Source organism: Ascaphus truei, chromosome 2 (genome assembly GCF_040206685.1).
Source record: "Ascaphus truei isolate aAscTru1 chromosome 2, aAscTru1.hap1, whole genome shotgun sequence".
NCBI lineage: Eukaryota > Metazoa > Chordata > Amphibia > Anura > Ascaphidae > Ascaphus > Ascaphus truei.
In genome coordinates this window covers 429,369,222-429,386,826 of record NC_134484.1, presented here as the reverse complement: position 1 = coordinate 429,386,826, position 17,605 = coordinate 429,369,222, and the positions used below count along the sequence as shown (strand labels likewise).

The 17,605-nt window shown below is 41.6% G+C and overlaps 1 protein-coding gene and 1 long non-coding RNA gene across 11 annotated transcripts in view; one reads left to right on the top strand and one right to left on the bottom strand.

Annotated features, from left to right (window-relative positions):
• PARD3 (par-3 family cell polarity regulator) overlaps positions 1–17,605 on the top strand; it is a 609,688-nt gene that overhangs the window by 220,979 nt on the left and 371,104 nt on the right. For 8 of the 10 annotated variants that reach the window (XM_075587739.1, XM_075587740.1, XM_075587743.1 and 5 more), the window contains exons 4-5: positions 7,019–7,197; positions 15,463–15,594. In XM_075587739.1, coding sequence (XP_075443854.1) covers positions 7,019–7,197; positions 15,463–15,594 — 311 coding nt within the window. The remainder of the gene's footprint in view (positions 1–7,018; positions 7,198–15,462; positions 15,595–17,605) is intronic. The other 2 variants (XM_075587742.1, XM_075587746.1) reach the window with 1 other exon arrangement.
• LOC142487813 (uncharacterized) overlaps positions 1–17,605 on the bottom strand; it is a 76,670-nt gene that overhangs the window by 11,534 nt on the left and 47,531 nt on the right. The window lies entirely within an intron of this gene.

Here is a 17,605-nt window from a genome sequence, read left to right as displayed (position 1 = left end):
TGACCTTGGGCAAGTCACTTTATCTCCCTTTTCCTCAGCACCAAAATCATAGATTGTAAGCTCCACGGGGCAGGGACTGTGTCTGCAAAATATCTGTAAAGCGCTACGTAAAAACTAGCAGCGCTATACAAGAACAAACTATTATTATAAAAAAATGACATAATATTGAATATTTCTTCAAACTACGCACGCCTCCCCTGAAATCCTGATGTGCCCCACCGGTTGAGAAACACTGCTCTATGGGCTTCCCAGAGACATACAGTAGGTTTTCTCTAGCAAGACACAAGGAGCTAATTAACTTTTGGCTTATTATTTGTAGGGTACAGCAATAGGTTAATCCAGCATGCTAGTAGGGATAAAACATGAATGGGCAAATACTCTCAAAAGGGGGTTAATCACTTCCTTCCAGGATCCTGCCAAGGCTTGGCAAACCTTGGCTCTTTTAGTCAATGTGAGTTGCTCTTGCTGAACCCAAAATTCAGTCCGGAAGAACAGGAAGAGTCCTCTGACCACTTCCTAGACTTCTAGGTCAGGGGTCTCCAAACCTGTCCCCAAGAGCCGAACACAGGCCAGCTTTTATGGATATCCTTGTTTCAGCACAGGTGGCTCAATCAGTGGCTCAGTGCTTGACTGAGCTACTGATTGAGCCACCTTTGCTGAAACAGGGATATCCATAAAAGCTGGCCTGTGTGCGGCTCTTGAGGACAAGTTTGGGGACCGCTGTTCTAGGTGAACAGTGGCCAGAAGTGGCTGGTAGCCTCCAGTTTACCTAGTTCGGTATGGTTGGGACTGTCACCTGCCGAACTTGATGTCCAAAACAGGATAAAACCCCAAGTAAATCCCCTTGGATGCTGCCTGAAGCTTGGCTTTCCAGGTAGCTCTCCTGGAGATTGCAGGTATCCTACACCACTCTGACATAATCTACAGAAAGGGGGGGGGGGGGTGGGGGTGGCTCGGCTCGGCTAAAAAAGAATTACCCAGATGTTCTGGTACTCCAATCAGCTCCAACTGATGCACACGAATACCGCAGCTTCCGTGTAGCGAGTATTCTCCCTGAGAACTCTCTACCAGCTCCAGGTACTCTTCTCCAGCTTCCAAACGCATGGCTCCTTCAAGCGCATCAGACTCCTGCACAATATTGCTTCATGATCCTCTGCTGAACTACACACAGGCTCTCACAAAGTCCCCCACAAGCTCTCTTGTCCATAGGCTCTGGCCTGATTATATTAGCAGGAGTTCCCATTCATAAAATGGGAACACCGGGTGTAGCTCCAGTTTTGAAATGTGAGTCCCCTCAGCAGGTGGTCTACACCTCCTCAATTCGGCCAAAAAGTGTGCACACAGAAACAGGCCCATACAATGGGACTAGTACACAATGACATTCCCATGTACAGTAATGGGTTTTTCCTTCCCTGATATACATTGATATTATCCAGTAATTGCAGCGTTTTTTAGAGTAAGTCCAGTTTAACCCCAGAGGTCCACAACCTCACCAACAGAGCTATATATCACTGTATAAAACATGAATTAAATAGGCATCCCCTGTGCCCAACATCAACCCTCGGGTGACAACAGTAATACTGATGAGAATGGGCAGCACGCCAAGGCTTCACCTTTATTTTTGCCAGTTTCATCAGTGTCCGTGTCTGTTTTAAATAAAGCCCTCTTGTAAATTCTTCTATACCAAGTAACACAGTTTGCAGAAAGCTTTTATTATGTATGTTTTATACAGCACATTTATAACTGTGAGAAAAATATTCAGGAGGTGTGAAACAGAATGACCGTTAAGTGCTTATGTGTTTATACACACACCTGGTAACATGCAGTATTTGCTATATTTTCCGGGTCAGCTTTGGTGTTTAGCCGACTGCTGAAAGCTGTCATAAAGTATCCCCTGAGAATTGTGTATTAAACACTGAAAACAGAAAATGTGGTCTAAACGTCTTCTTAAAATGAAGTTTTTAATGCTTTGAGTGCCAGATGATCGTGTGGTTGTTACGACTTTGTATGGAGGCATTAAAGTGAGCTGCAAATGTACTTGAGGAATTATTGTGATTTCCCTTTTCTTGATCATTGTAAGAAAGCATACTCACACTGTTGGCAAAATTACAGAGCATTTCTGTCTTGGTGGCTTTACTGATACAGGGATGTAGATAAGCTGTAGGCATCCTAAGGCCAAGAGAACTTTAAAGATTGCACCAGTGTCACTTGCTGAAGTTTCGCTATTAGATATAAAATAACATAATGCTTCCAAATTAAATGGGGAAAAATTAGGTGAATCCTTGAAGGAGAGAAGGATTTAGGAGTGTTTGTAGACAGCAGGCCTAGCAGTACTGCCCAATGTCATGCAGTAGCTGCAAAGGCAAATAAGATCTTATCTTGCATTAAATGGGGAATGGATGGAAGGGAAGAAAGCATAATTATTCCACTGTGTAAAGCATTAGTCAGAACACACATTGAATATGGAGTACAGTTTTGGGCATCACTCCAGAAGACCTTCTAGAACTAGAAAAATTGCAAAGAGCCCACAAATTAATAAAGGGGGTGGATAATCTGATTTACGAGGAGAGGCTAGCTAAATTAGATTTGTTTACATTAGAAAAGAGGTGTCTTAAGAGGGGATATGATAACTCAAAAAGAAATATCCTGGACGCCTAAAATGTCTCCACTAACACCTATGCTATGCGCCGTAAGGACTGACCTGATTGACAGGCGTAGTCACCGCCGGGCATCTTGGTGCAGGGGGAAGCGAGATAGGGGTGCAGGAGGCATCAGCTGTATGATAATTGGGGTGCGGGGCTATATGGTGGTCTGGGAGTGGCACTAGTTACAGGGGACAGAACAAGCCAGGCTCCCCCCTGCCCTGAATGCACAAAGTTATGGGGGGAGGGTGCCTGTATGAGAGGAGATATTATGTCGGTGTGTCACAGGTACCCTGACACTTTGCATTTCCTATTGAGGGATCTCTTGACTATATATTTTGTGTAGTTGGACCAGGAGCAACAAAGCAAGACCAGGATCATCCTTGCAACAAGACCTATGGTTTACCAATAAAGGTCATGTACAGTTCCAACTGGTTTGCAGTTTTTTCACTTGTCTAAGAGACTGGACATGCGACAAACTGATTCCTAATAGAGAGACCCTACAAAAGAACTGCTAGATACTGTCCCCTCTGCGGATAGGGGAAAACCATATGGTTTTGTACTTTCTTCAATAAAATAAATCTGACACCAAAAATATGAATATATTATTGCTAAAAAAAAAAATAGAGGAGTAAAGACGTCCACAATACTCGTAGGAGCTGGATGACACTGGCCACTATTTTTGAATATATCAAGATATCTGTGTGGGAGGGACAAGGTTTAGCAAAGCTCGCAGGCAAAAAGATATGCAATATTAGTTTAAAGTCTAGTCAAAGAAGATATCAAAATGTTTCGTATGATTATTTTATCGAGAAGCGGCTTTCGTTCTAAAGACAATGTATTCAAATTTAATAGGCAAGTCGGTGTTAGTCAACGTCTCTATGAAAGGCTTTATTCTTCTCCAGGAAGATTGCACCGTGTCGCAATAAAAGAACATGTGTCAGTTTGTGTTTTACATGCCCAACAAGTTTATTTATTTATTTATAAAATGTTTTACCAGGAAGTAATACATTGAGAGTTACCTCTCGTTTTCAAGTATGTCCTGGGCATAGAGTTAAGACAAATAATACATGGTTACAAATACAGTTACATAAATGAACAGGGTATACATTATATACAAGACATAGCGTGCACAGTTAGAGATAATATATATTATGGGCGTATGTAACAGTTACAGACCAGGTTAAAATGTGAGACAGCCTTAGATTTGAAAGAACTTAAACTGGTGGTGGATGTGAGAGTCTCTGGTAGGTTGTTCCAGTTTTGGGGTGCACGGAAGGAGAAGGAGGAACGTCCGGATACTTTGTTGAGCCTTGGGACCATGAACACTCTTTTGGAGTCTGATCTCAGGTGATAGGTGCTGCATGTGGTAGGGGTGAGGAGCTTGTTCAGGTAGCTGGGTAGCTTGCCCATGAAGAATTTAAAGGCAAGACAGGAAAGGTGAACTTTGCGCCTAGACTCGAGTGATGACCAATCTAGTTCTTTGAGCATTTCGCAGTGATGTGTGTTGTAGTTGCATTGGAGAACAAAACGACAAATTGAATTGTAGAGGGTGTCAAGTTTGCTAAGGTGGGTTTGAGGTGCCGTGCCATGCCATATACTATGTCTCCATAGTCAATAATTGGCATTAGCATCTGCTGTGCAATACATTTTATGACCAGGAGACTTAGGGAGGATTTTTTCCTGTAATGTACTCCTAGTTTGGCATAGGTCTTGGTTGCCAGGGTATCAGTGTGCATCCCGAATGTTAAGTGGGAGTCAAACCATAAGCCCGGGTATTTAAACAAGTGTCTGGTGAAAGCAGTTTGGTCTGGAAGAGTTTCTTGGGGGCACAAAAGGACCAGTAGGGTTAGGTCTTGAGGGATCGGAAAAAAATAGCATGTTCTGCATAGGCAGTGAATGGTGACAGTCTGGCGAACTGGTGAAGCTACATGACGGTGAAACTTGGCTCGGAAACTTCATCAGCTTTTCTGAGTCATTGGAACTATTAGGCGACACACAATACACTGCTACAGGTAACAGGGGCATATCTGTTTTTTAGTGCTTATGGAAGTAATAAGATAATGATATAATTCCATTTTTGGGTATATATGAGAGTACTGTGCAACCCTCTCAGTACTACAACCCGTCAGTTTTTTTTTTTTTTTTTTTTTTTACTAATCATAAACAGATCAACCCAATTTGTTTTGCTGGATGCCTAATTTTCCCTGTCACCCCCATGGCAGATTCCAGTCTGTAAAACATTGCTAAACCTAATAAGGGCAGTGGGAATATCTTCAGAAATGTTTGTATTTTGTGCCAGTAATTTCTTAATGACCCTTCATAACAAGCAGTCCTATATATAAACCATAGACAATTGGGGTTGCATTCGGCACACGATAGATCTGTGCTGAAACTGCACATGCAAAGTATACAGAACCCACAGACCAATCAGAAATAAATATACTGCATGACAAATGTATTTCTATTCTCTGCAATACTAATGTTGGGGAGCCAGTTCTTTCCGTATACTTAATGCTTATGATTAGTGTCGGTGGGAACTCATTCCAATAACTGTCAGCAATTGAAAAAAAAAAAAGTGTGTGTGTGTGTGTGTGTGTGTGTGTGTGTGTGTGTGTGTGTATGTACAGGCATACCCCACATTAACGTACGCAATGGGACCGGAGCATGTATGTAAAGCGAAAATGTACTTAAAGTGAAGCACTGCCTTTTCCCCACTTATCGATGCATGTACTGTACTGCAATCGTCATATACGTGCATAACTGATGTAAATAACGCTTGTGTAACAGGCTCTATAGTCTCCCCGCTTGCGCACACCTTCGGTACAGGTAGGGAGCCGGTATTGCTGTTCAGGACGTGCTGACTGGCGCATGCGTGACCTGTCGTTTGCCTATTGAGCGAGATGTACTTACTCGCGAGTGTACTTAAAGTGAGTGTACTTAAACCGGGGTATGCCTGTATGTGTGTGTGTGTATATATATATATATATATATATATATATATATATATGTATATATATATGTATATATGTATGTGTGTGTGTATATATATATATATATATATATATATATATATATATATATATATATATATATATATATATATATATATATGTATGTATGTATGTATGTGTGTGTGTGTGTGTGTGTGTATATATATGTATCTATATGTATATATATGTATCTATATGTATATATGTATCTATATATATATATATATATATATATATGTGTGTGTATCTATATATACATGTGTATATATGTGTATATGTATATATATATGTATGTATATATATGTATGTATATATATATATGTGTGTATATGTATATATATATATATATATAATCACACACGTATCAATATATGTGGATGTCATTGTTATTGTTCTATCTTTGTCTAAAATGATTTTCCATCAGGACCCTACACATTTACATAAAAACCTGTGGGTCATGTTTGGATGGTTATTGACACAGTATATTGAGTTGATTGTGTTTTATTTACTTTTAAATTAATTACACATACCCTATACATATTTTTCACTTTGCTACTTTGATTATTATACAGATCATACTTTATTTATTATGCAAGAAAAATAATTTCTCAGAGCCTGGTACCTACCTCGTGTCCAATATATTGCCAACATAGACAAATAATTGTAGTATTGGCACTGAAATGGGAAGGGAGAAGATGAGATTTGATTGCTGTTTTTTTTTTTAATTACTCTATAGTTTAAAAATAATGGGGGTTATCAGTAATTATGAGTTTAATGCAGTGCAAGAAGCAGCCCTGAGATGAATTCAGTTTAGTGAGTTACTGACATGTTTTCCTCCAGTAATTCTAAAAGTGTGTAATTTTCGGAAATGATATATTCAGAATATCCAGATGCTGCCATTAGGATAAATGTTTTCATTCTCTAGCACAGATCAGATTTATGGCCGCGTTTTGCATCTCAAAAGGTACGATCCTACCAGAATTTTTTGGGGGGAAAACACAGGAAACCAAATTGCTCTTGAAAAAAATGTCACCCTAGGTTTTATTTTATATTCCTAATTTTGCCATAGAAAGGTGTATATGTGGAGTCTGACTAAACATGAAGTCCCTGTACAAAGCATTAAAGTGTTTTTTTTTTTTTTTTTTTTTTTTTTAAACAGCGGTTATTTTGTAAATACCACAATATACAATCTTAAAACAAGGTTGTACGTTTAATAAAGGCGCTTAATTTTTTTTTAAAAAAAATGAGGTACGGTTAGGAAATTAGGTTCTCTTCGGTTTCAAGGTTGTGCTTCATAACTAACAAATACGGTTTGCTGTCATTTAAGATGGAGAAAATGGTTACAGTAACTAATAGTTTTTGCATCTAATTTGTGCCTTTCAGATATGCCACTTCATGTGCGACGTAGCAGCGACCCGGCGCTAGTTGGAGTATCAACCTCTGTTAGCGATAACAATTGTTCTGCAGAAGAGCCATCGCGTAAAAACCCCACACGATGGTCCACAACAGCAGGCTTCGCCAAGAAGAATTCTACCCTGGGTCCTGTCCCCAGTGGGAGAAAGGTATGGACTCATTTGTGTTCTAGAATTGAACTGCCGGCAGAACTTCTGTATATGTATTTTGCACATTAAGAATCCTTAATCGCTAAACTAGGATGCTCAGCAATCGTAACGAGTATGTCCTCTCAGAGTGTTAAATGTTTTTAACATTTAGTGATGAGGTATTTTGTCATTTGTGACCCACTGATCTTAAGAATACTATATTAAAGCTGGAGACCAAGCAATATCCTACATATTTTTTTTTAATAAATCAGTTCTGTACTATGAGAAAATACTTGTAGCATTTAAAGAAAAAAAAAAAAACCTGAGAATTTTAATGTATTAGTATAATGTAACAAGCATTTTTTGTTTCTATAAAAACGATTTACAAAGTCACATCAACCTTTGTCTTCTGAAACAGGGTCTGGCGCACCCCTTTTTGAGCCCTTCCTTCTCTAGCAGTGCACCAATTGTATCTAGTGACTTCCTGGTCACATGATCTTCCCCACTGACAGCCATTTAGTGAACCCCTGTGCCGAATTTTAATCGATCGGCAACGTAGCTAATTATTTATCATTGTGTAGATTGTGTTGATGCACATATTTTACAGGCGAACCCCCCCCCCCCCCCAAAAAAAAACAGCATCTTGGACTGCTGCTTTAAAGGTAAATTTTATTCTCCTCACTATGTACTAACCTTTTGTGGGGTCTATGTGTTCAACTTCAACGGTCCATCTTTTCTCCACTCTTTGCTCTAAAGCCCAGGTTCCTGCTAGAAGCACCCCCTGTGTATGTACACAACTTCAAGTTGAGCAGGATACTCCATCTAGTATAGCCGTAATATCCTTACTCGATTTTAATATTAAAGGCCTTCCGACAGCCATATTTGTGCTGTAATCCTGGCACTTTGATGTGCCTGACTCCCCAAAAAGGGAAGAAGTATAGGAAAGAACAGTGTCCTTGACTCCCAATTGCAGGTGGTAATGTGAGGCACATGGTCATGTTTGTGTTGTGGGGCAAGGTGGGAATTGAAGCCACGACTTTTAATTTGTAATGCCGACACTTTAAATTACCTTAAATGTTTCCTTACGGTGCTGTTTTGTACACCAGGGATGCGCAAACTTTTTGCCTTGCGCCCCCCTGCCTGCTCTCCCTCACTGTTAGGACCCCACCATACCTAGCCATACCTAGTCTGAAGCGTCAAATGACGCAGTGGGGTCATGTGACGTGTTGTCACATGACCCTGCGTTGCCCAAACGACTCAGTCACGGTAAGGGAAGTTAGAGAGGCCTAGTGCGGCCCCCGGCATTTTATTTAAATGCCTTGGGGAAGAGCACGGGGCCTCTGTAACCGCCGCTCCACCCCAAAAAAATATCTTGTGTTCCCCCCAGTTTGCGCAGCCCTGCCGTACACGACAAATTGAAACTACATTGATTTGATCAGTATAATAGGTTAAAACAAAGTTTTAATACTACAGTTCAACCCTATATAGCGCGCTCCGCTTATGACGCGGTCTGAGCGTGGGTCCCGTTTTTTTTTTTGCATAACATACAGGCTACACAGACACACAGAGCATGACTACAGCATTACCCTGTTTGATAACACATAGTTCCATAGCATGACACAAACTTTTTAATAGCAGAGAGAGAACTACATGTACAGTGTTCTTCCTATGCTGCTTCTAATAAGTGGGAATACAGCTTTAATGTATACAAAGGGTGGATACCGCTCAGCCTCAAATACTGATAAACTACTAGAGGGGTGCTCAGGGAATGTGCATAACATATATACTGGCAAGAAAGAATCCCTTTAGAAAGCACTCTTCCGCCACTAATTTTAATGATTATAAGAAAACTGCGAGAAAAACAAAAATAAATATACTTATTAAAACCTTTTTGATGCTGGGCGCTATATTGATATCCGCTTAAAGCTGCCTGGCAACCTCTATGGTATCAAGGATCCCAAGTTATTGCAGCAGTGATGATACTTTTCAAAAAAACTACCTAATAGCAAAACTGGATGGTTTTGATGTGTAATAGGTATCACATACCAACTATGAATAATATCTTATATCACACACAGACGGTTATTAGTAGATGCATAGAAATCTCCTAGTACTGCACCGACACACTTTATTCGAGCAAATACCCGGTATGTACCTGGCAGATACCTGGAATGCGCCGCTCCTCACCTCTGACAAGCCCCGTTGCATTTGCCTTCCCAGCCTGGGTTCATGCCTGGCTGATGGGCGGCTGATCTGTTAAATGATAATGATTAGGATTTAATAGGCTGCAATGCTTCGCGTGTCTACCAGATGGCATAAATTCATGAATTGTAATGCAGTTTATATATATATACTGTGCAGTATTGCAGCCAGCGGGAATAAAATGCTTCAATCCCTGCTTGGAAAATAACTCAATGCACTCGGGCAGAAAACAGTCACAAACCTCAATACACCCGGGTATACCCGAATTCGTGGGACTAGCCAAGCTCGAATAAAGTGTGTCGCCAGTGTATGAGGAGACACTGGTTATTGCAGCAGTAACGATGATTGAACATTCTAAGTGGCAAACTGAGTAGATCAAATGATTATTGGTAGCCTACTTTAGCTGTATAGACATCTCCTTAGTATGAGGAGATACTGGTTATTACAGCAGTAACAATGTTGAAACTGTGGCAAACTGTAAGTAAATCAAATGATTAGTAGCATATTTTAACTGTATAAACGTCTCCTAGTGTAGAGATGCTAGTCAGCAATGACAATGTTGAAAAAATACTAAGTGGCAACATATCGTATAACTTGTTTGTAGCGTTTTGTAATCTGCATTAAACGCACTCTGAACACTGAGCTGTGCCCCCTGTGCTGCTGATTGATATCGGGAGGGGGGGGGGGGGGGGGGGGAACACACACAAACACACCTGCAGAGTCTCAATGCAGATAACCAAGTTGTGAGAGCTGCCCAACTCCCCATGATATGGCTGCAAAGCATCATGGGCACTGTAGTTCTTTGCCTGCTAACTATTCTCTTACTGGTTACTGATCACGTGATGTCACTGGGGGCGGGGATTAGTGTGTAGCAATGTAACCAACCAGCCGTGTGATTTTCACAGAGGGAGTGCTTTCCTCTACTCCAACACTGTGCCAGCAGCGGGTCCCTAGAGGTAAGATGGCCGCCTCACAAGGGGCCTCGCGTCGCCTCTGGGACAGCTGGGAGAGTTATCCCAGCTCTCCCCCTCTGGCGGATGCGGAACCCCTGATCGCGGCGGCCATTTTTAACAAAAAATCGCGATCCCACTTATAACGCGGTGGTATCGGGTGGACCCCAAGCACCGCGTTATAACGGGGTTCAGCTGCACTTGGAAAAAAAATCTGTCGTGTGTATGTATTGAAAATCTGATAATGTTTCAAATGTTGTACTTCACATGGGGATGTGATTGTCAATTGTGTTTTGCTACACTTTCTTTATCAGATAATTAAATTTCTGCATACAGTACAATACATGTCGTATGACTGTGAACATGGAATACGACAAGTAATATAGTTCAGGCATCAATTAGGGTAGTTCCAAAATGTCAATGTTCCAAAATTGACAATCGGGGTTCAGTTGATAATAAGTAGTTTATTTAATACATAGTATAGTATGACTCTCTCTGCCAGGGAGTGTCCAGGCAGCCTCTTTATACATTTTTGATTCCTTTGTCTCAAACTGTTACTAGGCAGATTACACTAACCACTCCTTAATTCTTAAACCAATCATATTACAGCTCATTAAACTTGGTAAGAACTAGCCTCAAAACGGCAATGAATAGTACCTGGTACCAACACTCTCCAGGAATGTGGGCGTTACTTTAGGCCCAGTCGTAAATCAACTTAGAAGCGAAATCTCTCATACACTCCACATACATTCTTTCACACAAAATGGAAACTGGACTTGACTGACTTTACAAAATGGAGACTGAACATCACTTTCAATCCTTCTCCAGAGACCCCCCCCCCCCCAGTCCATTTCAAAAATATATCAACAGTATCTTCATTTTAGCAATATTATTTTGTCAGTAGTAAAAACCCCCTTTAGTTTCAGGTTTCAATCTTCACAAAAAATTCTGTTGTATTATTTGAAAGAGTATATTAAAATAATTGTTTTTTTTTGGGGGGGGGGGGGGGGGGGGGGGGTCTTTAATTTTTTTTTTTTTTTTAATTTATTAGTCAAACACATCACTTTGGTTAGTTCAGTTTGGTCTGACGTGGAACTGCATGTTTAAAGGGATGATTTACGAAAGTTTGTGGTGGGATAACATGCCTGATCCAGGGTTAACACATGAATGGCAGTCAACACCGGATCGGGTGCGTTTACTCACAGCAGACGTTAGTGAATCATCCCCCTATGTGAGAATATATTTTAAAAGGTGCATTCTAGCATACTGTGCTCAACCCAAGCACCTGGCAAGCTTAATTATATGCAAGATGTTATTTGTTGGGGATGCCAGAGAAAAGGATCTGAAAGGTGCAGGCCCACGTAGCTGCCCCCTTCTCCCCCAAAAAACAACCTTTTGTAAAGAATGTAACAGTTTAATTGGTTTATCTAACCAAAAGTAACCATGCTAACACATACATTTGGCTGCTTTAATTTTTGGGGGAAGTTATTCACAAATGTAATTTTTAGGTACCTCTGAACGAGAGGAGTGTGTGTCAATCAAGTGTTTTCTATACCCTTATTCTCCCCTATTCTAGTCAGGCGGACAATACAGATGAGGGGAGATGGATAGCGATGGGGCTCTGGCTGTACAAGCACTGGCTGAACACATAGTGACATCATAGAATATGGAGTATCCAGAGCAAAGGAAAACACTGCGTCTCGGCTCACCATGCTTACAAACAAACTTAAACAAAAAAGTATTTAAAACTACTTCCGGGGGTTAGATTTGAGAAAATCGGGCACCAATCAGCCAGGTTGAACCCATTTAACATGTCACTGGCAATATTTCACTTTTCCATAAAAAATGGCAGCTTCCAACTTGGAAGAAGACTAAATATGAGAAAAAGGTCCTTATGCCATAACAGATCTGACGCTTGTTATCTAGAGGCTTGTTGCGCTGCCCACTTCCTGCCTTGGAGGGTTGGAGTGCCATTTGATTGCTACTAAAGCAATCATATGACTCGTGGTCCAGTGCACCTTGGCAGCTGCCAGACTTTTGGCATAGAAAAGATTAGCCTGTAGTACTCTGTGTTACCATTGGATCAAGTTAGTGCCATGTCGATTGCAACATCAAAACTCAGACAGGAAATGTTAGCAACAAACCTATTCCTCAATATCTCCCTTAGTGCTCCGTGACAAGGTACAGTATCTGATAATGTCCTCTTGTGTGGGGTGCAGAAATCTGAAGTGGAAGGTGCAGTCTCGTATATCCCCAAATTGATCTGCTATAGCAGGGGAGTGCAAACTTTTTGCTGCTGCGCCCCCCTGTCTTCGCTGCCTGGATGCTTGCGTCCCCCCCTCCTTACCTTAGACCTGCGTCACATCATGCTGCGGGGTCACGAAACCTGCGGCATCATTAGCCGCGTGTTACGTCACATTACCCCGCGGTGTCGTTTGACGCCACGTTGCCATGGCGATGCGTCACAGAGCACCTGAACCTCAGTAAGTATAGCGTTGCAGAGGTCTCACACAATCCCCCGGCATTTAATTTAAATGCCTTGGGGAAGAGCGCAGGGCCCTCTTGCGCCCCCCCCCCCCCCCAGTTTGCGCACCGCTGTGCTATAGTGTAACTGAGCTAAGGATATTCAATATACTATATTAGTTTGAACATATTTATCATATCCATTATGACTCTTTCTCAATACAGTACAGGGTTTGCAGTGCTTGTGATAACTAATTGCATAAACTGTCAATTTCGCAAAGACCTTTTCATTTTGTCACCTTTTCCTTTGTATTGCCATAATATGCCAGGATACATAGCAGTGGTCCACTGATTTGCTAAATAAATGACTTCAAAGAAATGTCTCACAGCAATTTGCTGGACTTGCCCTTTCTGTCTGGGAACACACTGTTTTGCAGTGGAGGATGTAGTCTTATCAAATCCATACCGCACTAGTTATAATTGGACTTCAAGGGTAAAGAAAGAAGTTCTGCACATAGTGAATTTTAATGGTCTGAGCTCTTGCATTTTGGGTGCAAACCGTTGGAGTTGTAGTAGAAGAATCATTGTAAGTAACTAATGTGCAATACAAACCTGATGTATTGTGCCGGATTATAATAAGACTTGGATCTTCTCCATCTATCAGTCCTCCCAGTTACCGCATAGTAACACGAGGGCAGCTACAATTCTTATTGGTAGTTTTTTTTTTTTTTTCGTACGCCAGAATTTATTTAAAACTGTTGAATGTAAGCAATTTGATAAAAGATGCGGAATAAATTAACCATTTGCGTGGTGGCAGCCAGAAAAAATCTCTCAAGAACAGTATTTTATTGCAGCGTTTCATCATAAATTGTTGGGTTGTTTTTTGTGGTGATTCGGTCAGACATTTTATCCAAGAGCGTTAGTCTGGATGGCTGTGTTTCATGGGGCTCAGAAGTACGTCTTACTCTGCTGCTTATCTCAAAGCCTTCTAGGAAGTGGCAGTGCGGCTTCAATATCATACAGGCCTGCTTCTGCTGCTTTGTAGTGAACTCTACAAGCTGTGACACTATATAAATTCAAGCAATAAGCATGAAGCTGAAACCAGTCATGCCTCACAGCATGGAGTATTGTTCCTGTAAAAAAGCTTTCTGAATTCTCTATCGCTACATGAACCATATTGGCAACTAAAGTTATCAGCGTGAGCTGTACTTCATATTTGAGCTTAAACCATTTTTATTTTACTTTTCAGAAAGTTCTTTTTTTTTTTTTTTTACTTGTTCATTTTCGTAGCGGCAGGATAACAAAAAGTTTGTCGTTAATGAAAATGACATTTTCATTTTCTATATATATTTTTTTTTTCTCTCTCATATACCCTTTTTTATTCTCCTGACATCTGAGCTAAATTTTAAAGGCTGTTCTTGTTTCTAGTGGCTAGAACATTCATCATATTTCGCTATTCACTTAAAAGTCAATCTCATAACAAGCCAGTGCAGAGGTAGCCTGGAAAATGTGCTGAAGTTTCTCACGGACAGAATGTCTGTGTATAGGAGGGCATGAGATGGTCACCTCACAGCCAAAGGACCGCAAGCAAGCCAGGATTCCTGGGCATACTGCTGTCATTTGCTAAATGATATGTAAACGAAATTGCATTAAAGCAGATTTTGGATGGGATAATAACTTTAATTGCATTCTAAACCTTTTATAATCCGATTATTGCCAACATATAAATAAGCTTTCTTTTATTTGTGTCTGGATTCCTTTATACCAGTGATCTGGTGTGTGTGTGTGTGTGTGTGTGTGTGTGTGTGTGTGTGTGTGTGTGTGTGTGTGTGTGTGTGTGTGTGTGTGTGTGTGTGTGTGTGTGTGTGTGTGTGTGTGTGTGTGTGTGTGTGTGTGTGTGTGTGTGTGTGTAAGTTAGAGGGGGAGTGTGTGGAAGTATAAGTGAGAGGGGGGGTAGGGGTGTGTGTGTATCGAGGAGGGGAAGAGTGAGTGTGAGGGGGAGAGACACGGGGAGTTGGGGTTCTGCAGAATTTCACAACCAAATGCTGGGGTTCCTTAACCAAAAAAAGGGAGGGAGTAAAACATGGTAATGGCATATCATTGAGCCCCTCAGCATATCTTATACATGTACACACACATGCTTCAGACAAGGATTCTGGGTAGTGACATACAAATGAGAATCTGGACATGCATGAGCAGTCTATCCTTACTGTACTTTGCATGGTTGTTGTAACTTTACTTTCTCGTTAAAACCTATTTGTGTCTACTGGAAAACTAAGAGAGAAATGTCCCTTGGACAAATAGGATTAGCTTCCTATCAAATTTACACAGGCTCATATTGATCACCTTCTTTGTAATTCTTCAACTATTTCCAGTATAGTCTGTAAAAAAAATTATATGTAATTGTTTATAAAACCAGACTTATTTTTTTTTCATTTTTTTTTTTAAATAACATTTTTCGGAGGAGCAGCTTTAATGTGATCCCAGTTCTAACATTCTACTTTTTATTGGGTACAGTGCCTATTTAGTGTAGTAGAATCATTGCATCAACATATAAGGATATAGACACAGCACAATATAAATATATATAGCTCTAGATTTGCAATACTATAATTTCCTGGCAAGGATAGACTTCCCCTCAATAATGAATTTTTTCTTTCTTTTAAAACAGAAAGATGAGAACTACAGAAGTCTCCCCAGGGAAACCAGTAACTGGTCTAAACAGTTTCAGAGGGATAATGCTCACTCGTCACTGAGTGCCAGTCACCCTCTGGTGGACAAGTGGCTAGAGAGGCAGGAGCAGGTAACACTACACTTTTATTTGCTGCTCGCTGAAATGGGGGAGGGGGGTTGCTAAGGCCAAAGTGAACTAATGGAAGTAGCATATTTAGCAGGTAAAATGAAGATTACGGACTTCAGTCTCTACCAAATCTCTTGGGAAACAAATTTCAGTCTTGGGCCCTTACTCTGTTTGACAGGGGCGCTCCGCTCCTGTCCTCAAGCCCCCTACCCCCTCAACAGGTCATGTTTTCAGGATATTCCAGCTTCAGCACAGGTGGTGCAGTGAGTCCCTGCTTCAGCACAGGTGGCTGGAAGACTGAGCCTCTGATTGAGCTACCTGTGCTGAAGCTGGGATATCCTGAAAACCTGACCTGTTTGGTGGAAGGGGGGTATCTGGAGCACTTTAGTTGAGCACCCCCTGCTGTAAGATGACGTTTTGTTGCAGGTAAAGCCCCATTCACTTTAATGGGTCTTTTCCTGCGATAGCACGTCATCTGCACTTATGTCGCCTTACAGAATAAGGGCCTTCCAATCCACAGATGCATATCTTGTTGCCATAATTAGTTGTTCGACAGATAATCACGAAGGACTGTGTGTGAGACCTGCATTCATTCCAGCAGATCAGAACAGAAGCAGCGGTTTTACTGTATGGATGAATTGACTCTCTAAGGCCTCGGCCATGTTAGTTGCTTGCTGGCGGAAGCGCGCTGAGGCGCGCTCCCGCTCAGCACTGAGCCCCTACAGCCGAAATTAGAGCGGCTTTAGTAGGGGCTCACCTGCGCTTCCGCGCGCTTGCAGAAGCGCAGGTCTTAGGGGAATGTAAAATTCCCCCGCTTGCCGGCGAGACAGGCCGGTCACATGAGCGGTTCGCCCAATGAGGGCGAACCAGCTCCGTGACGTCACTGGCCCGCCCCCGGCCAGTGACGCGCCCGCCCCCGGCCCGCCCGCTGACGGCGCGTGCGGTAAGCAACCGCAAGGCCAGGGAAAGCACCCGCTTTCCCTGAGCCTCAGCGAGCAAGCAGGGAGCATGGACTCAGCCTAAGGAAGACCATTACACTCATAAGTCCTTTCCCCCCTGCTATGTACGACTGCTTCTCAAACATATGAGCGCTGAATTGTTTTATTTTACTTTGGAAGAGAAGAAGAGAGAACAGTAGCCTGATACTCATATAGAAAACGGACGGTTTGAGTTTGACATATACTATTGCTTATACTGCAGATGTTTGATCAGGACTTTATTCTAAGCTGATTCTGTGTTGGCTATTCTGTGTCTTGTAGGGGGGTTAAGGGTTAAGGGAAGTACCTTGAGGTTCAGTTGGACCCAAGGGAACGGGCCTGAGGAAAGGGTCGTTACCCTGAAACGTTGCCCCTCTTGCCCTCTCCCATTGTCTTTATATGTTTTTTTGTTAGCAGTTTTCCATTTTTTCCCCCACTCCCCTTCCCTGTGTTTTTCCCCCCCTACTGTTGTGCTTTTTAAGAAACATATATTCTGTGATTATAGTCGTTAAGCATTCCTATTTGTGATACCTATTGTTCTATTATTATCACTATAAAATTTTGGCTTATTCCGAGACACTCTTCGTTTTCTCTATCAATAAGTGTGTGCTGGAGCTTTTTTGGGTTTTCTATGATCTTCAGTGGGGTTGTTTGGGCCCACTTCGTTCCGTTTGCACCCTGTACTTTATGAGTTTTTACTTTATTTAGAGTGCTGTCTATTTGTGTATATATTTTATTTATTTCCGTTTTTGTATCTTGTGGAAGACAAATGATAGGAACGGTGTTAAATAGTAGTCCTAGAACAGTTTGTGGCAGCAATAGGTTCTTTCTGTCACATTTGTGTTTCTATAAAATGCCCATTGTAAAGTAGTCGCAAAGAGACAATATAAATGACTCCAAGTATAATGCAGTGATTAGGGCTGCGGACACGAGAAGGCAAAATGGGAACCCTGCCACAGGTTGCTCACAGCCGTGACCGCAGCAAGTGAATGCGCTCTGCGTACATAGGGGAGGCAGAGAGACCAGCACTGCAGATA